The sequence below is a fragment of the Triticum dicoccoides genome, chromosome 7B (assembly GCF_002162155.2).
Source record: "Triticum dicoccoides isolate Atlit2015 ecotype Zavitan chromosome 7B, WEW_v2.0, whole genome shotgun sequence".
Classification (NCBI taxonomy): Eukaryota; Viridiplantae; Streptophyta; class Magnoliopsida; order Poales; family Poaceae; genus Triticum; species Triticum dicoccoides.
In genome coordinates, this window is record NC_041393.1 from 568318673 (window position 1) to 568345854 (window position 27182).

Sequence of the window (27182 nt, forward strand, 5' to 3'; positions counted from 1 at the left end):
AGCTAGCACAAATCATAATTTTATAGTTATTTTGGTAATTCTAATCGAATCTATAACCAAACAAGTGGCTATAACTCAAATAGTTCCACACAAAAGTAAAACTAAAACTCTAGCTAAATATGTGAATGTGTTTTTTTGGTGGGGTCGTATTTTAAAGATTGTTATGGTGGTCCTCTAATCAGTAAAAACAATAATGCGTTGAGAAATGTGTATTGTTTTGAGAATTTATCTGTTCCAAATAGAAAATAACTCACATAATAAGGAAATCTAGCTACAAGCTACAAATCTTCCATTCATGCGATTGAATGCAAATAGATAAGGTGAACATTGAACAACAATGACGCAGACAATAGTAGCATGCTATACGCATCCTTACCCACTAGCTAAAAACATGAATTTGAGTTTGAATCCCAATCGATGAAGTTCGAGAAATATAGAGTTAGTCTTTCTAAACATGTAAAAATAACCAACAATACAAACATCTAAAACCACAAGAAACTAGGTTTAGACTATATATGTATATATATATATGATCCAAATAAGAAAACCACAAGAAACTAGCTTTAGATAATATATAACAATGACCAGCTGCAGAAAACTTCGTCTCAATTCATAACGATATGATCCAAATCCAAATTCAGAGGGGGATTCTGCAAGACATAGGATGTTTTCCAAGTTAGATAATTTCAAAACATGCAGTTTGTTAAACATTAATATAAATTGAAGAACCTACGCATAGCTACTACAACTTACTAGGCCAACAACAAGGATAAATGACTATCTGTATTAACCATATTGACTCATGTAACATACATATGAAAGCACTCTAGTTGTACAAAAGCATGATAATCCACTCATAAATGAAGATCACAAATATCTTGTACATGCATATTAAAATATCAACCAATTTCATGCACGCCTACACATGATACTTTGTTATGTTTTTACCACAGTAGTTATGAAGTTAAAAATTAAATAATGGCAAAAATGCTAGCATCAAGTTGCACTAGTGTCAACTATGTAAACAAACCTAGGATCAAGAATTTTAAAATTACACTTTACACCCTCCATTCTCAAACTTTGGGAGCACATTAATTATACATTCCCCTTCCAGTATGTTTTTTCTGATTTAAATCAAGGAACTACTTGTGCAAGATCATTTCAGTCAATGTTGAGTTATGTATGGTGTTTTACCCATCTATGTCACTCAACATTTTTAATGCAGAAGGAAACATCACAATTTTCATGTATAACTTAGTACCTCTCTCATAGCTTCATAGGAATGAAAGAATGTGGATAGTGAAGGGAGCAAATCAGAAGAACAATATAGTTGCTCACTCACCGTGAATGTAAGAACAACACTTCTATGATATGGGCCCTCATGCTCATCCTTTCATAAAATAATGCATCATGATAGTTTACTTACAATTCAAAAATGATTTAACTAATGGTATAATTAACCAAAATGTTAGAAGTTGAATTGGAACCAAGAACCCATAAATTTATTAAAATATTTTCCTGTGTCTAATAAGTTGAGCTAAGAGTTAATCAGCAGTTTAGTTAACCGTTCCCTTGATATAATAACTCACTTTTTTCTTTACTATGGATCCAACAAAAGATTTTATAGTGTTAGTAGAGACTAAAAATATTAGGGAGTTCTAAATTCTCCAAAATGATAGCTTAAATGAGTACAGTGGACACTATTATATGATATTTGTATTATGTTTAAAATAAATTAGGATGTACCTGCATCATGGAGGTTTTATCTTTTAGAGCATTATGAAGATGACTTCTCAAATGCACCACAAACATATAACTGCCCGTATTGGCCAAGATTTGCCACGGTTTTGTTGGGGTCAATGCGAGAGGGCAAATGAATTACCTATAAAAGGGGAAAGACCTTAGCTAAGCTAATATAAAATGGTAGGACCATCATGGTGCAGTTTAAGTGTTTGACATACCTTCTGGAAGCGAGTAACACCCCATGAATTGCCTAATTGTCTAGGATCTCCATTAATTATTAAGCGACCAATGGGATCTGAAAGAACTTTAAGCTACAAAATACATGAATTAATAAAGATCTATAAGCAAACTCACCAGTCCATATTTAACAACAAGCATGAGAAAAAATGTATGGAAAATGAATAATTGATGACTAAATAAACCACTAATGCAGAACTACACCCATACTAAGCATTTATTTAATTTCTATACCTCTTCATGTAGAAGGCCAGGAACTAATGCATATACTTGAAACTCACATTTCTGCAACAAAATATAGTAATTATGTTAGAAAATACCCATACAACACACATGTTTAATATTTTTGTGCTCAACTTATGCCACTTAAACATCAACTTATACTATCTATCTGAGATTAGAAATGGTTTTGGATAATGTAAGAAATTCATTAGCATAGTTGAGATCACTAAATGAGAACTATAGCTTGACAAGTGGTGCTCACAGTTATAAGAACATTTATCTTCACCCAATCAGCTCGAGATCCCATATCGACGATTTTTTAGTTACTTCTGCAAATAACAACCATTTTCAGTCAAATGCATCCATGAAAATGAAAGAATCAAGAGAGAGAAAGAATATGAGATTATTCAAAAAATAATCCTATTGGTGGAATAGTTTTGCGTGCTTTCCATTTGACTTTTGGTATGTCATTCTTCAGTGAGGGGTGTATGCCATATTTTTAAGTGACCCACTTTTCTATCTATTCACTGGGTTGGAATAATAACAAGTTATAAAAATTATGACAAAAAAATTGCATAAGGTATACCGGATATATGTATCAAAAATAACTTTTCACTTATAAACATATCATCTATTTGTATCTAATATACACTACAAAAATGGTATAGAAAACTTTGTTTTCAGAGAAGTTATGATTTCTTGAAATTCTAGTCGAATATCGTTATTTTTAACAGTACTAGTTACATTAATATGAGATATATAGCTAAAATTATTATTATTATTATTTACATGTTTTCTTATTATTTTCTTGACTATTTATAAAGTAATGAAATGGTGTTAAGAGGAATGTAACAAAAACATAACTTCTTATGTGAGTAAAAAGTGCATAAATGGAACTTACTAGTAACTAGACAAGTCTAGTAACCAAAACATAAATGTCAAAATATTATGTTCAATGTTTTATGGAGAAATTTAAGAGAAGAGATTTACTGTATATTATCAACTCCATCTTGTAAGTCTTTACCATCTTCAATGGTTGACATCGTTTTCCCCTTCAGTGAAACTACAAAAATCCAATTGAAAATAGATAATAACACAAATGGAGGGTAATCAATAAATTCAAGAAAAGATACCTATCGTTTAGGAGTTTCATCTTTCTTCAAGTAAAGTATCCCCTTTAAATTAGTAACTTACCATTTTGTGGTGATCTCTTAGAATGCCATCTTTGCATTGCAAGTGTTCCGGTTTCCCTTTGAACTCTTCCAAGCACACTTGTCCCACTCATCTGTAAAAGAAAATTATAGTCTACATTCAGGATCTTGGTGCCACATTTAAAAGTGCATGTCTTTTGTATTTAAAATGTATACACATTAGCATCCTACCAACACTATGTTACATATATTTCATGATTTCAAGTGCAGACCACATTTTCAATTAATTTGAACCATTTTTTTGTTAAGTTATCTACACAACTGATCATATTTACTTTATTTCCATATGTAACAGCGTATTTTATCCCTAAAGTGGTACCTCTTTTCCAAAAGCATTTTTCTTTGTCAAGGTAGATGGAATGGCCTTGAACTTGCATGTGTCACTGTTTTTCATCTCATATTTAAGGAGTACCTATAGGGGAAACAATATAGAATAGTCAAATATTCTTGATGGTCTCACAATGTAATTAAAAATATATTCTACTTCAGTTTCTCTAACCATGAGACACCACTTCCTTTTATAGGATGTTCATGATCCAATACACATGTTACTACCACATATATATCTAAATTATTTAGCCTCAAATTATGCTCATGTTATTGTATTGGTTATAAAGACTAGACTACAAGCCATAAAGCCATGTTGACAACTTTGTGAAACTTAAGAAAAGTTGAATTTGGTGAAGGCTCATTTTACAAGAAGCATATAATATTCATGTTAAGTTTTGTATCCCAATGATTAGCTTAGTACCCATCAGGTCAGCAACCATTGCAGGAATAAAACACAAGAACACCACAACTAAAGAAATATAGAAGGCCGAGCAGAATCTAAGAAGCACCTTCTCGTAGAAGTTACGGAAGGACCATGAAACAGTTGTGCATGTCCTACAAAAAGAAGATTGTCAAAACACAAGAAACTAAGCAGCAAAATAAAATCAAATGCCAATTTATTCAAGTTCATGTCATTGCACAATTTAATATGAGGTTCATAAATGAAAATGCCATCAAAGTTATTCCAAGAGAAGTGGAATTCATACTTTGGTGGCTTAAAAGACTGTCCCACTTGGTGCCACTTTCTGCTTAATGTTACCTGTTGATGCAATTGGTTAGTAATTAAGCATGTGATGGACATTGGATAAATATTGTAAAACATTATTACAATAAAATATAGAGAATCACATTGTCTAATACATACAAAATTGGATTGTATATCACATTTAATTTGGTGGGTTGAAGAGTACTAACTTGTATCCCTTGCTGAGAGAAAGTGAGCATGTCATCATTTTTTCTCAAAGAAACTCAATTTTCTAGTTTTACACTAATATATGTATGGGTAAAAAATATTGATGGACATATTTTGGTTAGCTCCCTTTTACATCTTCTTAATTTAGAGTTCTCCTGAAGAACATTTTTGTGTACAAAATTCAAGGTTAATTTTGTTTTTTCTGGAACTTCTTAGTGATTATGGTTTCCCACCGGTTGTTAGGATCAGGAGCAGTTCTTCCCACAATATGAATAACTTTATTGAAATACAGAGAGAAAAATAGCAGAGGAGGTTCATTAAATAAATAATGAATATTTTATTTATGGGACAATACATAACTTTGTCCAAAAAATTGGTCATACATGAAAAAGATTAGTGGTAAAAAGAGTTATAATATCATTATAGTACATGTGAGTGTGAATTTACCTTTCTTTACCATTTGCGGTAGAACTTGATTCCTTTCTAATAAGTAAAATACTTGAATAAACCAAAATGATTTTATGATGGTTTAACAATAGTCACAAATATGGTAGGTGAACTAATTAAACACAAAACACACTAAAATAAATAATGAACAAATCTATATATTTTTGTTGGTTGTTTTACATAACTATGAAAATGGAAAGGGACAAAATGTCACCGAAATGGTGGTCCATAGTTTATAGGATATATTTAGTTGCTCCAGATATAAGATGTGTCCAATTGAGATGTGCTAATGTACAAAAACATATCTAGATATAAATACATAGGGTGAAGGGGAATCAAATTCATATCTCTTGTTATACAGAGGGATGTAGACATTAGAGAATGATCACCTGGTCAAAACCACCCAACTTATTCACCCTTATCCACAACCTACACAAATATAGCCAATATCAAGTGAGTAGGTGCACTACGCTCATAGAACCTTGTATCATTAATAAATGCAAAAATGTGTAGCACTAACTTAAGGTAATTCAACCCTTCGCCATAGAACTTTGGGGGCCTGAATTGCATTGAATTATCCTTGTGGAATATTTCAAGTTCATTCATGAAATTATCCTGCTCTTCCTTGGTACCAGAGTCCTCATCACTATGGGCATTGTCAAACATCAATGAATGGCTTGAGATCTTTAACAATGAACTTTCCTCCCCATGTTTCCTAACCGGTGCAGTTTGAAGATGATTTTGATCATTCATATCCTTATTGATATCACAAAAAGACCACTTTGCTCCTCTAATGAGATACCATCTTCACCCTCCACATTTGAGTGTACATCGCTGTTCTTTAATTTTTGAACTTCCATATGTTTATCTCTTCTAGAATAAGTAATACCCTTACAATCCAGAGAGACGATATGTGTCCTATCTTGAGAATGAACCACCAAATCATCTTTCTTTTCTACCCCTCCCCCCTCTACATTTAGTACTTTGGTGTTTCCTAGAATCTGTATGCGATCGATGGAACATACAGACTCGCCCAATCCATTCCCACCCATAATGGATTTCTCCTCTTGTATGCACACACTATCAACAATAGGTAGATATGTGGTTTGTTCCACCTTGCGTTCTACATGTATGAAAGGCGCATCATCGCCTTTAACTTGACATATAGTTTTGTCCAGATCCATGAAGTCCAGGACCTTTCACTTGAATAGGTTAGATCTAATACCACAACGCCCGAAAACCTTCCTCTTGATCTGAAATCACAATTCCGCGTGTCAAATACAAAGCATGTTATTCTACTCAGACTACAAAAATACCAAAATATGGGCGCTAAGATCTCAACCTGAGGGGGTGGTCCTTGATACTCGGTACGCCGAGGTTGAAGACGATGTGGTGAGGCGGCGCGGTGGAGTGGGAAAACCTATTGGGAAATTTTAGACATATTTATATATAGGGGGTGACTCTGAACGGAATCGGGGTTAATAGGACAACCCATTTTGTGTTTCTTTCTTTTTTTAAGTCTTCTATATTGTGATACGGAAATAAGTAATTTTACCTTTAATACCCCCCATAATCTATATAAGTGCTTGCCAATAGGGTATTGTTATTTTTAAAAATAGATGCCTCAGGGAGTTAGATATTTTGGTAGCATGAGCTAAGAGACATTTTAATTTACTATTTGTTGCTATCCTGGCTAAGGGGCCTCTCATCATGTTGACTCCCGGCATGGTGGGCCGGGCTGAGGACCCCTTGTCGGTTTTATCATGGGCCCCTTCGAGCAGCACATGACATATACAAGGAAGATCCAATAGACTTGGCGCACACAATAAGATGTTGGATTCATGGAGGAATCGACCTTGTCGTATGTAGCCGACTAGGATTTTATACACTAGGACCCCCGATATCCTGTATAAACCGAGGGGCCAAGCTTGTAGACATAAGTTTACCTGTACTTTATACAGAATCCAACGGAATAAAACACAAGCATGGTGCAGGTTTTTTATCTCTTCGGAGAGCCTAAACCTAGGTAAATCCTTTTTCTTTTTGGTACCATTGTCCCAAGATGCCTAGCTTAGGATCCTCTACCAGGAGATCTACCGAATTTAGCTCCATTTGTGGTGTCCCAGGTAGGTCCTGCTTGGCGATAGTCATGGTTCGATGGGACACATGATCAACACTCAGATCGGCACCAACAAATTTTCTTGTTGCGCCAGATTGTCATCTTCAATGGCATGACCCTCGTCGCCAACTTGACTAGCCTCTTCGACTAGGTCAAATCCTTTTGCTCCAGGCTGAACTGTTAAGTTTCGTAGTATGGAGTATACTATAGACTCCATGGAGAGCTAATCTTCTCAGGCTTGGTTTAACGCCAGTCCGAGGAGCAGCACCAGTTGCTCTCTTTAGACCGGATTTCAGATTAGGCGGAGGATGGGAGCAAGAAACCTTTACCGAGATCAGTCTCATATGGGATCTCGAAGCCACTCTCCCCATGTGAGATTTTGAATCAAGCTTTGGAGGATGGCATGAACCTTGTTTCAGGATTGATTTAAGATCGGATCCTAAGTCACTTCCCCTGGTTCTATTTTCTGATGAAGCCAAGGAGGAGTGTGAGAAATTCTTCCAGGTTGTGATGTTAGATCGAATCAATGAAATTTTGAGATTAGACTTCCCAATTTCGCGTCAGATTAGATCAAGGAGCTCCACGTGCGAGTCGATTTTCTCGACCTGCTCACCGCTCATCTAATTGGTGTGGCTCCCCGGCTCAGCGCAACCGGTATACCTTGCATTGCCGGCCCAGCGATCTAGTCTTCTGGCAACACACAACAACTTGGTACAGAAAACAACTGCTTTATTGATGCTAGTGGAAACATAGGTTCGATATTACATCCACTGGCGAGGCCAAGTGGCACACACGGTGCGGCTGAACAGTATGTATATTATTTAATGAACATGAAGGGGCCTCGAATACTACAACTACGCGGCAGCAGAACGATGACGAAGTGGAACTCCATAGCACAGGGACACCGATGTGGACACGATCTAGACACGGGACACACTTCGATCCGATATGGCTTTCCTGAAATCTGGCATGACACGACAGGTCGGTACATTGAATGTACTTGCAAGCTCACAACAAACAGAAGCATAATGGAAAACAATATTATGACAATTAAGAAGATTAAATGCAATGCATCGACATACTACTCATGCAAGCAACAACATACTACTCATGCAAAGCAACAACATACTACTCATGCAGAACATCAGCTTACTACTCATGAAGTGAACATGCTTGTGCATCGAGTCCCTCAGACTCACTTACCGAACGGGATACCTCGTAACCAATATCAACAAAACGGTGATCACTCCCGGATAACAAACAATACCAATATCATCAATACGGTGATCACTCCCAAATCACAAACGGAACCCACTCTTTGGCTTCTACAACAACAACCATCTCATGGTCTCACGATCTCTTCACATAACCAGGGCACGGTGTATCTTTAGTGTGCAAGATTAACTTATTTATCTTGACCCATGGTGTGACCTACTTACGAGTTGTCCCCGTAACCGAGGACGCGGCTATCGGTAGAAGAATACACTCTGCAGAGGTTAGTACACTGTACCCACACCACGGAACCCACGGTCTTGAACTCCCATACGTGTGAACCAATGGCATTCCAACAGCACCCTCCCATTGCCATGACACTCTCACGACCACTCCGACCAACTCCCCTCTTGGGCTAAGTCATGGGTGGCCCCAATGTCTACCAAAGACATCCAATGGCCACCGTCGTGGTAAAACAAATCAATTGTCCTAAACAAGGACAAGGTACGATAACAACAACAACGGGCACACAAGGTTATGTCTGCTTACCGAGCCTGGGTACCGCACGCCCATAAGCTTCCCTCGTGGGAGGCACCGACCAGAGGCATGTCAACAAACCGAATAAAGGCCTTCCCATAAAGTCAAATGTGGTTGCACTGGGAAACTCGATTCAGTGGCACCATGACCCGATCAACATTATGTTCAAGTTGAGATATTATCAGGTTTTACATGACATGAAAGTAACTACGAGTCACGGTATGCCATGAACATGCAACTATCGGACATGCACTATATTCACAAAACACGAAAGTGAATGGATCAACATCATAACATCATGCTACTTGCACTACTCATAATTTTACTAACTGGTTTCAACGTCACTGGTTTTCTAGCTCATCATTTGAGTTATGCCATTATTATATTAAAAACAATAAATCTGATATGAAAATGATACCGATCGTACCCAGATCATAACCATGACATGACCATACTATCAAAACACTTCTACTGCCTCATGCATGCCAAACACTTCTATAAACTAAGCACTTCTATCATGCAAAATACACTAGCATAAACATTATTCATATAAATGATTAAATGCATGAAAGTAATTCATATTTAAGTTGGAAAATCATAAATATTGATATGACACCATGCAAATGCTTGTGGTGGCTTGCCTTAGCACAAGGAGGGTCACACTCCTCCTGGTTTCCTTCAAGGCAAGTTTCCTCTGAAAATAATTAAAACCACGAAAAGAAAATGTCAAGAACACTTCTGAAAATCACCAGAAATTCTAGACAACAGAGAAAAATCTCAACTTTTGTGTGCTGCTAGAGAATTCCAAGACAAACACAATGCAAAAAGAATCAAATTATTAGGACTTATGGTTTAAAACTTAGAGCCATTCAAAGCTTCTGGTCAAAGTTTAATTTAAATTTGAATAAAAAGAAAACATGGGGGTGACGTCGAAGGCGCATTCCAGGAATACGCCTCCACTCATACCTCTTTGGGCACGAGTGGTGAGGCTGACAGCAAGCCCCACGCGTCAGGTCGGGGGAGAGGGAGAGAGAAAGCTGAGGGAGGCGGCGCTTCGTCGATGCTTTCTCCGGCAAGGATAGCTCAGCGGCGAGATCGAGAGGGATGCGTGGATAGAGGAGACGCTCATGCACCTGCCTGTACCCGTGGCGTGGCTAGAGGTGGACGGACAGGGTCGGAACGGCCTTCTCCAGCGGCTGAAGAAGATGGAGCTTGTCGGGGTTGAGGAAGACGGCAAAGCAGGGTTGCGCCAGGGGCACCTACGGGTTCAAACGGCACAAAAGGACCACCAGAGGGCATCACCGGTGAGCTCAGGTCGGGGATGGCAGCTAGAGGCCTGCCCGGCTAGGCTGCGGCTTTGCTACTGCTTTGTAAAGGTTGGGTGATGGGTTTGGATTGCTCGGAGAGGCTAGAGGGGGTCAGAATTTATAGGCGGAGGGGAGGGGGTCTTGGCTCCACCGGAGGGGTCTGGAAGCGATGCACGGTGACGAGGAGTGCCCGCAAGGCGGGGAAGCAAGGCTTCAGAGATCACGCGACCACTGTGGAGCTCGAAGACGAGCACATGAGGCAGTTGGGGAAGAAGACAGGGGCACGAGCGCACTGTGGCTTTGGCCGTGACATGCCCATGCTCGCTTTAGCTGCCCGACATCGGTAAGTGGCAGGAAGAGGTCGAGGGCAATGAGTCGAAGCTGGTGGTGTGGTGCGGTAGTAGGTGGCGAGCATTGGAAGGAGCACGCGCCAAACATGGAGTCAGGCACAGTGCAGAGCGCGCGGAACACCTGCCAGCGCGCGTGTCCACACACGGTCACCATGGAAACTATGCCAAAACAGTGTCCAGGGCTTGCCAGACCATGTCTAGCGTGTTGTTCGTGAAGTGTTTGGTCTAGGAGGGCTGATGAAACAAAGACAAGCCGACCAGTTAGGACTAGAGCTACTCAGCAAGTTTCTGGACAAAAACTTGTGCACTAAGTTTGGATGGCTTCTAGAAGGAGTTTAGGGCTAATCTTCTGGAGTTAAGGTTTTCTTAGGAGGGTAATGAAGCTCAAGAAGAATCAGCTTCATTGGATTAAGGGTTAATACACTTGCTGTGCAAAGTGCATAATAGGGCAGAATGGAAATAATTTTCTTAGGAGGTTTTGAATCAACTCACTTGGACATTCTCAAGTGATTAAGTCCAAGTGAGTTGATTCAAAACCTCAAATTCAAATCAAATGGCAAAGAAAACTAGAGAAAGAAAGGAGGGCAAATACCAGCAAAAACCAGGGTGCCACAAATCTCCCCCACTTAGGATGAATCTCGTCCTCGAGTTTCGGTTGCTTGGGAAAACAGCTCCAGATAGGATGCTCTCAAAAAGTCCTCTCTTTCCCAGGTCGCTTCTTCCTCAGTGTGATGCTCCCACTGTACCTTATAAAACTTAATTGCCTTACTACGGGTGAATCTCTCCATCTCTTCCAATATTCTTAATGGTCTTTCCTCATAAGTCATATCCTTAGAAAGCTCTAGCTCTGCCACATTAGTCCTTTTCTCGAGTGGTGAGATACATCTTCTCAACTATGATATTTGGAACACATTATGCACTTAGGACAGTTCCCATGGTAGTTCCAGTTGATAAGCCACTGTACCAACTCTGGAACATCACTGGGAATGGATCAATAAATCTGGGTGCAAGATTTCCGCGGGTCTGGAACCTCTTTACTCCTTTCATGGGTGTGACTCGGAGGTAAACATATTCTCCGGGTTCAAAACTTATCTGTTGGTGCTTGGAGTCATAATAGCTCTTTTGTCGGGATTTTGTCAGTTGTAGTCTATCTGGGATCTCCTGACTTGTTTCTCGGCCTCCATCATTAAGTTGGTCCCAAAAATGTGGCTATCTTTGGTTTGAGACCAGCTTAGAGGAATGCGGCACTTACGGCCAAACAGAGCTTCATATGGTGACAACTTGAGGCTGTCTGGAAACTGTTGTTGTATGAGAACTCGACATATGGCAGACAATCCTCCCACTTGGGTCCTTGAGACAAAGCACATGGTTGGAGCATGTCTTCAAGTATTTGATTCACACGCTATGTCTGCTCATCGGTTTGAGGGTGATATGTTGTGCTATACTTTAATGTTATCCCCAAAGCTTGATGGAGACGTGACCAGAAGGCTGAGGTAAAGAGAGATCCTCGGTCTAACATGATATTCTTTGGCACTCCATGAAGACTGACAATTCTGGACACATGTAGCTATGCAAGTTGATCTGCTCGGTAGGAGGTTTAGATGGGAATGAAGTGGGCTACCTTTTTCAGCATGTCCACCACAACCCATACTGCATCATTGCCTCGGTGAGTCTTTGGCAGACCGGTGATGAAGTCCATGCAAACATCGTCCCATTTCCATTGGGGAACTGGCAAATGTTGAATAAGTCTGGCGGGTTCCTGATGTTCCGCCTTCACCTTGTTGCAGATATCACAACAGGCGACAAAGTATGCAATGTCCTTCTTCATTCCATCCCACCAAAATATCTGACGAAGGTCCTCGTACATCTTGGTACCTCATAGATGAATCGACTACGATGACTCGTGTGCTTCTGCCAAGATCTTCTTTCTCAAGTCTGCTTGCTAAGGTACACAAATCCGTCCTTGAAACCTTAGCGTACCTTGCTTATCCTTAGAGAAATCCTAGGTCTTGCCATCTTGCATACGTTGAACATGGTGTTGCAGGACTGAGTCATCTTTTTGGGCCATGTGAATCTCTTCTTCGAGGGTAGGGGTGCCTTCCAATATATTGGCTAGGTTAGCCACAACAATAACCAAGTTAAGTTGAGCGATCTCTTCTTGGAGTTTGGGAGGCAAGGATTCCATCAAGGCATTAAGGTTGGCCGCCTTGCGACTGACGACATCAGCAACCAAGTTGGCCTTACCGGGATGGTAATTTATTCCTAGATCATAATCCTTGACAAGTTCAAGCCATCTTCAATGTTGGAGGTTCAAGTCCGATTGGGTGAATATATACTTGAGCCTCTTGTTGTTCGTAAATATCTAACATCTTTTGCCAAAGAGATATTGCCTCCAAATCTTTAAAGCGTGCACGACTGCTGCCAACTAAAAGTCATGTATTCGGTAATTTCCTTCATGAGATCGTAGCTGTCTGGATGCATACGCCACAAACTTGCCATCTTGCATGAGCACACATCCAATGCCTCTTCTGGATGCGTCATAGTATACATCGAAGCTGTGGTAGATGTCTGGAAGGGTTAATACCGGTGCTGACGTCAACCTCATCTTTAACTCATTGAAGCTTTTCTCACATTCCTCAGACCATACAAACTTCTTATCCTTCTTGAGTAATTCTATCATTGGCTTGGCAATCTTAGAGAAACCTTCAATGAAACGGCAGTAGTACCCAGCTAATCCAAGAAAACTTCAGATCTCAGTCATTGTCATGGGTGCTGTCCTGTCAAGCATGCCCTTCACTTTGCTTGGATCAACAGATATGCCTTCTGCTGATAGAACATGCCCCAAAAATCCGACTTGTTTGAGCCAAAATTCACACTTGCTGAATTTTGCATATTGCTGATGGTCACGGAGCCTCTGCAAGACTGCTCTGAGATGTCCCTTATGCTCTTCTTCACTCTTCAAGTATATGAAGATTTCATCAATGAAGACCACCACAAACTTATCCAAGAAGTCCATGAATACCTTATTCATCATGTGTATGAAGAAGGCGGGGGCATTGGTGAGACCGAATGACATGACTCTATATTCGTAGAGACTGTATCGAGTGGTGAACGCGGTCTTAGGAATATCTTCCTTCTTGATCTTGAGTTGGTGGTATCCGGTCCTCAAATCAATCTTGGAGAATACTTTGGCCCCACTGAGTTTATCGAACAAATCATCAATCCTCAGAAGTGGATATTTGTTCTTAATAGTGACATCATTCAACTGACGGTAATCAACACACATTCAGAGACTGTCGTCCTTCTTGTCCACGAATACTACTGGTGATCCCCATGGTGAAGAGCTTGGTCGAATGTATCCATTCTGAAGCATCTCATCGAGTTGTTTCTTCAGCTCCACTAACTCGGAAGAAGGCATCCGGAAATACTTCTTGTATATATGTGCGGTCCAACGCACAACATCAATTGCCAACTCAAGCTCTCTTTCAGGTGGCATTACTGGTAATTCCTTAGGGAATGATACGTCCATTTTGCATCATGTTTTCCTATTATTATTTATGTTGTTTTATTGTATAATAATGCTTGTTGGAGTAATTCTAATGCCTTTTCTCTCATAATATGCAAGTTATGCACAAAGGGGGAGAATTCTGGCAGCTGGAAATCTGGACTAGAAAAAGCTACGTCAAGCTACCTGTTCTATACAACTCCAAATGAGCTGAAACTTCCCGAGGATTTTTTATGGAATATTTAAGAATTATTGGAGCAAATAAGTACCAGAGGGGGGCCAATAGGTGGGCACAACCCACCTGGGTGCGTCAGGAGGCCCAGGCGCGCCCTGGTGGGTGTTGCCCTCCTCGGCCCACCTCTGGTGCCCCTCTTCTTGTATATAAGTCATTTTGACCTAGAAAAAAAAATAAAGTGAGGACTTTCGGGACAAAGCGCCGCCGCCTCGAGGCGGAGCTTGGGCAGGAGTACTTCTGTCCTCTGGCGGAGCGATTCTGCAAGGGGGAACTTCCCTCCTGGCAGGGGAAATCATCATCATCATCATCACCAACAACTTTCCCATCTTGGGGAGGGCTATCTACATCAACATCTTCAATAGCACCAACTCCTATCAAACCCTAGTTCATCTCTTGTGTTTAATATTTGTACCAAAACTGTAGATTGGTTCTTGTGGGTGAGTAGTAGTGTTGATTACATCTTGTAGTTGATTACTATATGGTTTATTTGGTGGAAGATTATATGTTCAGATCCATTATGCTATTTAATACCCCTCTGATCTTGAGCATGATTATCATTTATGAGTAGTTACTTTCGTTCTTGAGGTAACAGGAGAAATCATGTTGCAAGTAATCATGTGAACTTGATATGTGTTCGATATTTTGATGATATGAATGTTCTCATTATCTCAGTGGTGTCATGTGAATGTCGACTACATGAAACTTCACCATATTTGGGCCTAAGGGAATGCATTGTGGAGTAGTTGTTAGATGGTGGGTTGCGAGAGTGACAGAAGCTTAAACCCCAGTTTATGCGCTATTCCGTAAGGGACCGATTGGATCCAAAAGTTTAATGCTATGGTTAGAAGTTATTCTTAATACTTTTCTCATAGTTGCGGATGCTTGTGAGAGGGTTAATCATAAGTAGGAGGTTTTTTCAAGTAATAACAGCACCTAAGCACCGGTCCACTCACATATCAAATTATCAAAGTACTGAACACGAATTAAGCCAATATGATGAAAGTGACTAGATGAAATTCCCGTGTACCCTCAAGAACACTTTGCTTATCATAAGAGACCGTTTTGGCCTGTCCTTTGCCTCAAAAGGATCGGTCTACCTTGCTGCACTTTTGTTACTGCTATCCTCACTTGCTCGTTACAAATTATCTTGCTATCAAACTACTCCTCTACTTACAATTTTAGCACTTGCAGGCATTACCTTGCTGAAAACCACTTGTCATTTCCTTCTGCTCCTCATTGGGTTCAACACTCTTACTTATATAAAAGGCTAAAATTGACCCCATATACTTGTGGTTCATCAAGGCTATTTGATGGCGCCGTTGTCGGGGTGTGAAGCGCTCTTGGTAAGTGGAAATTGATAAGGAAACATTATTATTACGTGCTGAAATTTATTGTCACTTGCTACTATGGAAAACAATCCTTTGAGGGGTTTGTTCTGGGTATCTTCACCTCGACTGGAACCACAATTAATTGCCCCTCAACCTACTGCACCTACTAAAAATATTGAATATGAAATTCCTTCAGGTATGTTAGAACAACTGCGAGCTAATCCTTATTTAGGAGATGGAAGCGAACATCCTAATATGCACTTGATATATGTGGATGAAATTTGTGGATTGTTTAAGCTTGCAGGTTTGCCCGGAGATGAAGCTAAGAATAAGGTTTTCCCTTTATATTTGAAGGGAAAATCATTGACATGGTATAGGCTATGCGATGATATTGTATCTTGGAACTGGAATCGGTTGAAATTGGAATTTCATCAAAAAATTATCCTATGCATCTAGTTCATCGTGATCGGAATTATATATATAATTTTTGGCCTCGTGAAGGAGAAATTATCGCTCTAGCTTTGGGGAGGCTTAAGTCAATGTTATATTCATGCCCCAATCACGAGCTCTCAAGAGAAATTATTATTCAGAATTTTTATGCTCGGCTTTCTCGTAATGATCAATCCATGCTCGATACTTCTTTTACTGGTTCTTTTATGAAGAAGACTATGGAATTCCGGTGGGATCTTTTAGAAAGAATTAAACGCAACTCTGAAGATTGGGAACTTGATGAAGGTAAATAGTCAGGTATTGAACCTAAGTTTGATTATGTTAAATCTATTATGAATACCGATGCTTTTCAAAAGTTTAGCACTAAATATGGACTTGACTCTGAGATAATAGCTTTTTTTTCTGAATCTTTTGCTACTCATGTTGATCTCCCTAAGGAGAAGTGGTTTAAATATCATCCACCTATTGAAGAATAAGTTAAAGAACCGGTAAAAGCTAAAGAACAAACTATCATTTACAATGTTGATCCAGTTGTTCCCACTGCTTATATTAAAACCCCACCTTTCCCTGTTAGGATGAAGGAACATGCTAAAGCTTCAACTATGGTTAACAAAAGTTATGTTAGAACACCAAAACCATCTGAACAAATCAAAGTGGAACCTAGTGTTGCTATGGTTAAAGATCTCTTAGTCGATAATATAGATGGGCCTATTATTTACTTCTATGATGAAGCTTCTAGAATTGTCAAACCTGAAGGAAAAGATAAACATAGACCAGTTGTTGGCATGCTTGTTGTCTAAGTTAAGATAGGAGATCATTGTTATCATGGGTTATGCGACCTAGGTGCTAGTGTGAGTGCTATTAATTTTTCCATATATCAAGAAATTAAGGATGAAATAGCACCTGCCGAAATAGAATGCATAGATGTCACTGTTAAACTTGCTAATAGAGATACTATATCACCAATTGGGATTCTTAGATATGTTGAAGTCTTGTGTGGGAAAATAAAATACCCTACTGATTTTCTTGTTCTTAGCTCCCCACAAGATGACTTTTGTCCCATTATTTTTGGTAGACCTTTCTTGAACACTGTCAATGCTAAAATAGATTGTGAGAAACAAACTGTCGGTGTTAGCTTTGGTGATGAATCTCATGAATTTAATTTTTCCAAGTTTAGTAGACAACCTCGTAAGAAAGATTTGCCTAGTAAGGATGAAATTATTGGTGTTGCTTCTATTGTTGTACCTCCTACTGATCCTTTGGAACAATATTTTCTAGACCATGAAAATGATTTGCATATGCATGAAAGAAATGAAATAGATAGAATATTTTTCGAACAACAACCTCTGCTTAAACACAATTTGCCTATCGAAACTCTACGAGGTCCTCCTCCACCTAAAGGTGATCCCGTGTTTGAATTAAAACAATTGCTAGCCACTTTGAAATATGCTTATCTTGATGAGAAAAAGATATATCCTGTTATTATTAGTGCTAACGTTTCAGAACATGAAGAAGAAAGATTATTGAAAGTTCTAAGGAAGCACATGGCTGCTATTGGATATACTCTTGATGATCTTAAGGGCATTAGTCCCACTCTATGTCAGCACAAGATTAATACGGAACCTGATGCTAGACCCGTTGTTGATCACCAATGTCGGTTAAATCCAAAGTGAAAGAAGTGGTAAGAACAGAAATATTGAAACTTCTAGAAGCAGGTATAATCTATCCTATAGCTGATAGTAGATTGGTAAGTCTTGTTCATTGTGTCCCTAAGAAGGGAGGTATTACTATTGTTCCTAATGATAAGAATGAGATCATTCCACAAAGAATTGTCACAGGCTATAGAATGGTAATTGATTATACAAAATTAAATAGAGAAACTAGTGAGGGAGTCCTGGACTAAGGGGTCCTCGGACAGCCGAACTCTATACTTTGGCCGGACTTTTGGGCTATGAAGATACAAGATAGAAGACTTCGTCCCGTGTCCGGATGGGACTCTCCTTGGTGTGGAAGGCAAGCTTGGCGATTCAGATATGTAGATTCCTTTCTCTATAACTGACTTTGTGTAACCCTAGCTCCCCCGGTATCTATATGAACCGGAGGGTTTAGACTTCTAGGGTTTAGTCAGAGCAATTATAAACTCATAGGCTAGACTTCTAGGGTTTAGCCATTACGATCTCGTGGTAGATCAACTCTTGTAATACTCATATTCATCAAGATCAATCAAGCAGGAAGTAGGGTATTACCTCATAGAGAGGGCCCGAACCTGGGTAAATATCGTGTCGCCCGCCTCCTGTTACCATTAGCCTTAGACACACAGTTCGGGACCCCTGACATTGGTGCTTTCATTGAGAGTTCCTCTGTGTCGTCGAAGATAGGTTTGATGGCTCCATCAATCGTCTACAACAATGCAGTCTAGGGGAGGACCTTCCTCCCCAGACAGATCTTCGTATTCGGTGGCTTCGCACTTCGGGCCAACTCGCTTGGCCATCTAGAGCAGATCGATAGCTACGCCCCTAGCCATCAGGTCAGATTTGGAAGCCTGAATTTCGTGGCCAATATCCGTGGAGACTTGATCTTCGACGAATTCAAGCCCGTGACGGCTCTCCTCGGCCACCACGATGAACATGACCTAGATCTGTCATCTGGCCGCACACAGGAGCTAGCGACTATGACCGTTGTCGGTGTACAAAAGTAGGGGCCTAGATTTTGACCCCTTTACTTGTGCACAGGCAGTCAGAGCCGCCTGCCACGACCACGCAAGAGCAAGGCAAGAGAGGGTGCCGGAGAAAAGCCAAAGCCACAGGGATAAGCAAAGCAAACGATGAAGGACCAAGACCACAAAGGTCGCACGGGCAATGCAGGTTGCCCCGCCAAGGATCCTTGCCCGAGGCAGCCTCAGTAGCCCCGGCAAGATCCTTGCGGGGCATCTCGTCCACACACCCGCTGAGCGAGCCACCTTTGCGCCTGCCAATGCTGAGCAGTCGCGTTGGGACAGGGTTCGAGAGGCACCTCCGCAGTGGCATGTAGATCTTTGTGAAGACAAAGAGCAATCAAGATCAGAAAATGATACGAAAGCAACCATCCCCACCGAAGAAACCCACAGGCCCCCCCGACAAGATCCTTGCCGGGGAAGCTAGCACGCCGCGGCAAGACCATTGTCGGGCCACCTGGCAAGACCATCGCCAAGCGCACCGGCAAGGCCACTGCCAGGCCCGCACCAGCCAAGTTCCTACCGCCGTTCATATGCAGCTGCCGACCCAACCAGCTGGGCAGGCACTTGCGTGGCAGCATGCAAACCTTCATGGAGGCTCCACCATCGCGCCACCTCAGCTGCCTGCCTACCTACATGGCACCGCATGCGTTGCTGGCCGGGGCGCATGTCAAATCCAGGAGGGGCGGTGACAGACGGGATGGGCCTCACCCCCGTCCCCCAATAAAGTGAAGGACACCTAAGCCCCGCATTTAATGTGTCTCCTCCTGTAATTCTAGCGATAACCTCACAACGCTGTAGCACTTTCCACCTCCTGTGTGCCACTGTGGCAGCCCCTTTCTCTTATAAAAGGAGGCCCACGGCATACTGAGAGGGGATTCGGCTCTTTTGAACCTCGCAGCACCCAGAGCTAGTTCGGGAGCTCAAGAACACTAATACAACCACCAAAGCAGGATCGTAGGGTTTTACGCATCTTTGCGGCCCGACCCTGGGTAAATCCTATTTGTAGCATCCACTAGTCCCGCTCTTCTCACGATCCCGCGCCCCGCAACCGTAGAAGGAATCCTAGTGATCCCATAGGTGTCGTTTCCCACCGACATCTTTTGCGCGCCAGGTAGGGGGCACAAATTGTGAGAACCTGGACTAGGGGTAGGCCTAGCAGTTCATCATCGCCATGGCATCTGCGGAGAAAGCGACCAAGGGGGCGGCGCTGCCCGTTGGTGCGAAGGATGCCAAGGCGGCGATGAAAGAGCTAAATCATGCTAAACTTTAAGTTTTTATCCTTAAATATAATGTTGTTATCCTCGATGGTTCTGCATATGTATGGGAAACCTGTACGCGAAGGGGCCTCCTGCGATTGGCAACACCCTTGTTCTGTTTCGAGCCCGCTCAATAGTTCGAGCGGCCGCTCCGAGAGCGGCAGGGAAGCCTTCCGCCACCGGCTACGCTCTCGTTTCTGACTCGAGTCAAGCTCGACAGATCGAGCGGCCGCGTTGGCGGCGGTAAGGTGCTTCGCCGGCAGCAAGCACACCCGGCAGGCTAATGAGGATCCATCCTCAAGGTGTTGCCCCGGGTTTACGCGCCGGCGAGCTTACCCAGTCGACGTGGGGCATGCATACAAAGGAAAATCCAACAGGAAAATAACATCCATAGTTTCAGGGGTACTGCAGAGTCATATTACATAAATTGCCACCGCGGTTATAACTAAAGATAGCATTTGTCTTGGTCATGAACCTGCAATGGCGATAAGAAACAAGGCGCTCAGTCCCGGCGCTGGCCCTCTAACCTCTTGATTTTGTCGATGCGGCTGAGGATGGGCTGGATACGCTCGTTGAGCGCTGCGATGTCAGCATCCTCCGACAAGCTCTTCAGCACCGCTTCGAAGTCGAGGTCAGGATGCCAATGCAGTATCTTGACGAGCACCCTAGTGATGGCCCCCTGGCAAAGAATCCGGAACTCTTCGGCAAGGGAGGCCGCCTGGTTGGAGTGGAGCCACTTCAAGGCGCCAACGACCCTCTCAAAGTATATGGTCAGGCTAGCGTTGGGGCTCAGGTTCACTTCCGGGGCGTACTCCATGCCCGGCACCCCCATGATGGCCAGCTGGTCGGCAGCTGAGTTTGCGACGGCGGCAAGGCACTCAAGCCAGGGTTTCTCGTCCGCCTTGCGATCCTTTAGGTTGGTAGTCTTGTTCCTCAGCAGCTGCTTCTCCGTCTCCAGCTGCCTTGTCAAGAGTACCTCCCGGGTCAAGGCCCCCGACAGCACCTCCTCGAGCTCTCCCAGCTTCCGCTTGAGATCTTTGATGGAGGCATTGGCTTTGGAGAGCTCTCCAGACTTGCCAATGATCTCATCCTGCGCCTCTGTCAGGGCGCCGTTGAGCGTGTCCTTCTCTTGGGACAACTTCAGGGTTTGATCCTCCAGCTCCTTCACCTTGCCGGCGTGAGCCTGAGCCAGGGCGTTGAGTGCCTCCTGATGCCTCCGCTCCAGCTCTTGGGTCTGCTGCAGGACGAGCTTGTCCACTTCTTCATCCTTGCCGCGGAGAGTGGCGACAAGCTTCTCCTCGCGCGTGGCAAGGTCCTCCTCCTGGGTCCTCAGGGCGGCCTCGTGCTGGGACCGGACGGCTGCGGCCTCATCGGCCAGCCTCTTCGCCGGTTCCTGGGCCTTCTCGATGTCGGCCAGCCTCATGGCGAGCTCCAGGTCACGCCTGGCCAGCTTGCCCTGAGCGGCCTTCAGCTTGTCCTGGGCCTGGCGCCACCAACCTTGTGCCTCGGCGACGCGCTCCTCAAAATCTTCCTGCACTTTCTCCACCACCGCCGACTTGGACTTGGCCTTGTCCAGGCGCGCGCGGTGGAGAGCCTGGAGTTTCCGAAAGTTGGCACCCATGGCCTGGAGCAGCCGCTCCTCCTTGGAGCCATCACCGTCGATGATCGGCTCATCAACAACGTCAAAACTGGCGGCGGCGAGCACCTCGTTGTCGAGCAATTCCCCCTCGACGGGGGCTCTGGAGCTTAACGCGCCTAGAAGGTGGACGAAGAGTTCATCGCTCACCTTCAGGTACTTGCCGGATCCAGAGGCCGCGGAGGAAGAGGGCTGGTCGTCGACCACCGCCTCCTCGGCAGTGGCCTTGCCGGTCGCCTCGGCGGGCTCCTTGCCGGGCTCCTCGGCACGCTCCTTGGCGGGGCCTTCAGTCGGCCCCTTGGCAGCGTCTTCGGCGGCGCCCCTGGCGCGCTCCTCGGCAGCAATCTTCTCTGCCTCCGCCGCAGCCTCCGCAGCGATGTCCTCGATGGTGGTGTCGACGTCCTCCGAAGAAGGGCCCGGACACCAAGAAAGAGACGGGGTAGAGCCAAGATCGAGATGGTGAGGAAAAGAGAAAAAGAAGAATGTAAATGAAGAAAAACATGGGTAGCCGACCTGTGCCAGGCCGAGAGACGGAAGCCCTTTCTCCACCAAGATCTGGCGCTGAAGGACAGCCACCAACGCCTGCGTTCTCCTCTTCCTCCTCCATGTGCATGACCTCGAGGCTTGGTGCCCTTGCCGGGGACGCCCCTCGGGGCGGTGTGGTTGACGGAGGAGGAATGATAGGAGAAGCCCTTCGTGGCTCCCCTTGGTGCTGCTCCCCTCCTGCATCCATGGCATGGTTAGCACTGAAGCGTCACGCATAACGCACGCTGATGGAGGGCGGGTGATGGACTCACACTGGGGGCTGGGCCGGGGGCTGCTGTCTTGGCTGCTCAACACCACGAGTGGCGTGCCAGAGGTGCTTGTCGGGGGCTTGCTACACGCCGACATCCGGGCCCTCTTCATCCTCTAGGCCAGCGTCTCCACATCCCTGCAAAATAAAGGCAACTGAGTAACACCATCGGGGGATGTGCGAGGAATGAGGGAGGAAAGTTGAGGCTTACTCATCATTTCCTTCCTCCTCCTCCTCCTCCTCTAGTACCTTCCTTTTCCTCGCCGGGCTGGGTGACCCAGAGTATCTGTCCGGGCTAAGGGGCCCGAAGTCGAAGGCAATCCCCGCGGCAACATCTACCGGTGGCGAGGAAGGCGGTGGCATCTGGGCACGCCTGGACGACGAGGAAGCCGGTTTCTTCCTCCTCGCTGCCTCGGCCTCCGCCGCCTTCTTTGTCACCGCGGCCCTCGTCTGGCATGTCGCCGCTCCCTGCACCAGCTGCAGTGGCGCGGCCCGACCAGGGAGAACCGGCTCGCGGGAGGCAGCCCGCCGCAGAACTCGCCCCCTCCCGGTGGCCGGAGGGACGGAGGCCGCAATCTCCTCCTCCACATCTTCCTCGAAGCCCCGTCGATGACGTCCTCGACAAGGGGGGCCCCGACACCAGCACCGCTGGCCTCCCCAGTGGCCGCCTCCCACCGGGAGAGGTCCTAATCCTCCGCTTCCGCTACGCCACTGTCCACCGTGCCGCCGGCGCTGCCAGCCTCCATGGCAAGCATTGCTGACTCCTCAACAAGCCTTGCCTCCAGCAACCTGCGGGCGATGTAGTCCAACTCCACCTGAGAAGTTTCCTGAACAAGCCGCGGCTCGTCGGCGACATATGCCTCGTGCAAGGTGTCGAAGAACTCCTGCACCCCGAGCTTGTCAGGCTTGACCCAGCTCGGGTCGAGGCCGTGCGCATTAAAGAGCGGCCTCATGGCAATGATATCCGACCGACGAGAGTTGTTGCTGAGCGGGACCATCCCCGTCGGCAACTTGAAGACGGGCTCCTTGTCCACCTTGCCGGCCTTCGCGGCAGCCCTTGCCACCTTGTCGGACCGCTCCACCTCGCCCTATTCATTAACCTCGAACTGGAAGATTCGCTGGCAGACATGAGCATGCCTCAACACTGACAGGTTATGGTCGAGGCCGGGGCGGAGCCGCATGATATTAGCAGCATTCACAAAAAGCCAGGCCGGCCTCCCCTTGTCATGTAGAGGGGCAATCCGGCGGCGGATGAAGTCCGCACCGATCATCTCGAGGGTGAGCCCGGCCCGGGTAAGCCCGAGTATCCTGGTGGTGGCGATCATGAGCTTCTCGTCGTTGACGTCGATGTCGCCGCAGTCCTTTCCACAGACCGGCGCCACCTGACGAACCTCACAGAATGCCGGCAGTTTCTCCTCCTCGATGGAACACCACCAGCCCCGCCACTCTTCCCACCTCTCCTTCATGGCGCCGTCCGGGTATGCTCCTTTGGCCCATGGGATCCAAGTGACGCTGCCGGTGATGGCGCCGCCCTTTTGGATCCGAGGAGAGAAATAGTGGTGGAAGAGCGCCGTGCAGGGATGCACCCCGACGAAGCCCTCGCAAAGGTGTGCGAAAAGGGCCATACACGCCACAGCATTCGGGGTGAAGTCCAGGAGGCGGAAGCCGGAGGTGTACATGATATCCTTGAAGAAATCAGAGATAGGGGGATAGAGCCCGCAGGAGAAGTAGTCGATGAAGAAAGGGTACTGATTTGGGGAAGGCCCGGCGCTGGCTGGGACGACACGTGTGGCCGGATGCCCCGTCGTCTCTCCCCCCGTCTTCACGCCCCACAAGGCCTTGTAGTACTCCTGGAGCATGGGCACGTCGACCATCAAGGGAAAGAGGGCAAACTGCGCCTGTCGTGCCATGAGCTCGCTCTGCGACGGCTCCGCCGCGCCGGCATCCTTGGCTGCCCCCTTTCCTTTGGAGGATTTGGGCGCCATTGCATTCACATAAGCAAGGGATGGCGCAAGCGCGTCAGCAATGGGTAGAAGCAAGGGGCTCAAGGAAGAAGAAAGGGGGCGGCGGTTTCAAGATGGAGGGAGGCGCAGGAAAGGGGAAAAGTGAGCAGCGCGCCCACGGTTATCGTTTTTTATGGGGAATACACGGGCCGCCTCCTTTCCCATTAACTGCGACGAGAAGCATGCGTGCGGTCGCCATCCCATGCATGCCTCCCACGTCACGCACGCGCACGACCCCCACGTCGCGTGTTCAACACGGGTCATGGGGAAGCGCAGCAGGCGGAACAGTGGCCACAGTGAAATCCGCCTCGACTGCCCGCGCACCGTTCTAGGCCTGGCCCAACAACGTGCTGCGCTTATGTGTGGCCCAGGCCCGGGGGCTCCTGTCGGTGTACAAAAGTAGGGGCCTAGCTTTTGACCCCTTTACTTGTGCATGGGCAGTCAGAGCTAGGCCACGACCATGCAAGAGCAAGGCAAGAGAGGGAAGTCGGAGAAAAGCCAAAGCCACAGGGAAAAGCAAAGCGAACGACGAAGCACCAAGACCACAAAAGTCGCACGGGCAATGCAGGTTGCCCCAGCAAGGATCCTTGCCGGAGGCAGCCTCATCAACCCCGGCAAGATCCTTGCGGGGGCAGCTCGTCCACACACCCGCTAAGCGAGCCACCTTCGAGCCCGCCAGCGCTGAGCAGTCGCGTTGGGACAGGGTTCGGGAGGCACCTCCATGGTGGCATGCAAACCTTTGTGAAGACAAAGAGCAATCAAGATCAGAAGAGGATAGGAAGGCAACGATCCCCACCGAAGAAACCCACAGGGCCCCCCGGCAAGATCCTTGCCGAGGAAGCCAGCACGCCGTGGCAAGACCCTTGTCGGGCCACCCGGCTAGACCATCGCCAAGTACACCGGCAAGGCCACTGCCAGGCCCGCACCAGCCATGTTCCTACTGCCTTTCGTACGGAGCCGCCGACCCAACCAGCTGGGCAGGCACCTGCGTGGCTGCATGCAAACATTCAAGGAGGCTCCACCACCGCGCCACCTCAGCTGCCTGCCTGCCTACATGGTGCCGCATGCGTTGCTAGCTGGGGCGTGTGTCGAAGCCAGGAGGGGCGGCGACGGACGGGGCGGGCCTCACCCCCTCCCCCAATAAAGTGAAGTACACCTAAGCCCCGCATTCAATGTGTCTCGTCTTGTAATGCTAGCGATAACCTCGCAATGCTATAGCACTTTCCACCTCCTGTGTGCCATTGTGGCAGCCCCTTTCGCTTATAAAAGGAGGCCCATGGCATACTGAGAGGGGATTCGGCTCTTTTGAATCTCGTAGCACCCAGAGCTAGTTCGAGAGCTCAAGAACACTAATACAACCACCAAAGCAGGATCATAGGGTTTTACGCATCTTTGCGGGCCGAACCTGGGTAAATCCTCTTTGTGCCATCCATTAGTCCCGCTCTTCTCACGATCCCGCGCCCTGCAACCGTAGAAGGGATCCCAGTGATCCCATAGGTGTCGTTTCCCACCGACAACCATCCTGGCCCTAGAGCCGGAGCGGACTACGTCGACCGAAGACGGGAAGCTCAGCCTCACCGCGGAGGCCGCAGACTCAGCGGCGCTCGAGCCGCACACAAAACCAACATCGAGCCGGGCCTGTGTTTCCGAAACCTCAGACTCGTCTCCGGCCATGGACTCCGGACCGCGTGCATCTGTGTTCATCGAACCTGATTGGGTGCCGGTCTTAGAGTTCAGCTCCGTGGACATTTTCCAGCACTCGCCTTTTGGCGACGTGTTAAGCTCATTAAGATCCCTCTCCTTGTCAGGGGACTCTCGGTCGAACTATGTCCGGCTCGAATGGGAAGCGGATGACGTAGAACTTCGTTTCCCACCCACAATCCACTTTGTAGCCACTGTGGATGACTTAACCGACATGCTCGATTATGAATCCGAAGACATCGACGGTATGGACAAAGATGCTGGAGAGGAGCAAGAACCACTGCCTACAGGGTGTTGGACATCCACCTCCTCGTACGACATATACATGGTGGATACACCTGAAGAAAATAGGGATAATGAGATTTATGCCCCTAGTTGTGTCCCACTCGTCTGTTTTACCCCTAATTCCCAAGTCACCGGTTTTATCCATATCACTTTGCTCCTCTTATGCTTTTGCCCTTTGACTGTTTGACCATCAGTTTGAAAACTTCATAACTAATTCATACTAAATAATAAAAATGCAAATAAGATACCAAAATGTTCAGAAAAACATCACCTATATGTCAGTGTCATTTTCATTGATGAAAAAAGTGTTGGAAAGTGCACGTCCGAGTTTTAGCTCTTTTGATACCACCATGAATAGTAAACTCTAAAAAATTCAAAAAAATATGGTGGCAAAGAACGACAAATGTTCTAAGTGCTTACCAAGTTTCATTAGGGAACAACATTCGTGGAAGTCATGGCAAAAATATAATCTATTTTGGAGTGCTGATTGTTTTTTTGCCACGGCACCCACGAATGTTATTTCCTGATGAAACTTGGCAGGCACTTAAAACATTTGTCATTCTTTGCCACAAAAGTTTTTTTGAGTTTTTTTGAACTTTTTTAGATTTTACTATTCATGGTGGTAGCATAAGAGCCAAAACACAGA

At 45.3% G+C, this 27182-nt stretch overlaps 1 protein-coding gene across 1 annotated transcript; it reads right to left on the reverse strand.

Moving 5' to 3' along the window:
- Positions 1–1777: 1777 nt before the first annotated feature.
- On the reverse strand, positions 1778–5856 carry LOC119339123 (AT-rich interactive domain-containing protein 5-like). Its single transcript, XM_037611279.1, has 9 exons — positions 5624–5856; positions 5493–5532; positions 4451–4503; positions 4165–4298; positions 3193–3265; positions 2465–2519; positions 2215–2265; positions 1962–2054; positions 1778–1882 (listed from the first exon to the last, which is right to left on the reverse strand). Exons 1-9 carry the CDS (start codon positions 5854–5856, stop codon positions 1778–1780), a joined length of 837 nt encoding a protein of 278 aa, XP_037467176.1.
- Between the last annotated feature and the right edge of the window lie 21326 nt (positions 5857–27182).

Bases quoted from the DNA above. Each gene is read 5' to 3' on its own strand.
- LOC119339123 (XM_037611279.1), bottom strand. From the start codon at position 5,856: ATGAATGATCAAAATCATCTTCAAACTGCACCGGTTAGGAAACATGGG. The intron at 5,533-5,623 runs GTTAGTGCTACA...ATATTTGTGTAG, and splicing joins GAAGGGTTGAATTACCTTAA to GTTGTGGATAAGGGTGAATA. The intron at 2,055-2,214 runs GTATAGAAATTA...TGTATTTTGTAG, and splicing joins CTGGCCTTCTACATGAAGAG to CTTAAAGTTCTTTCAGATCC.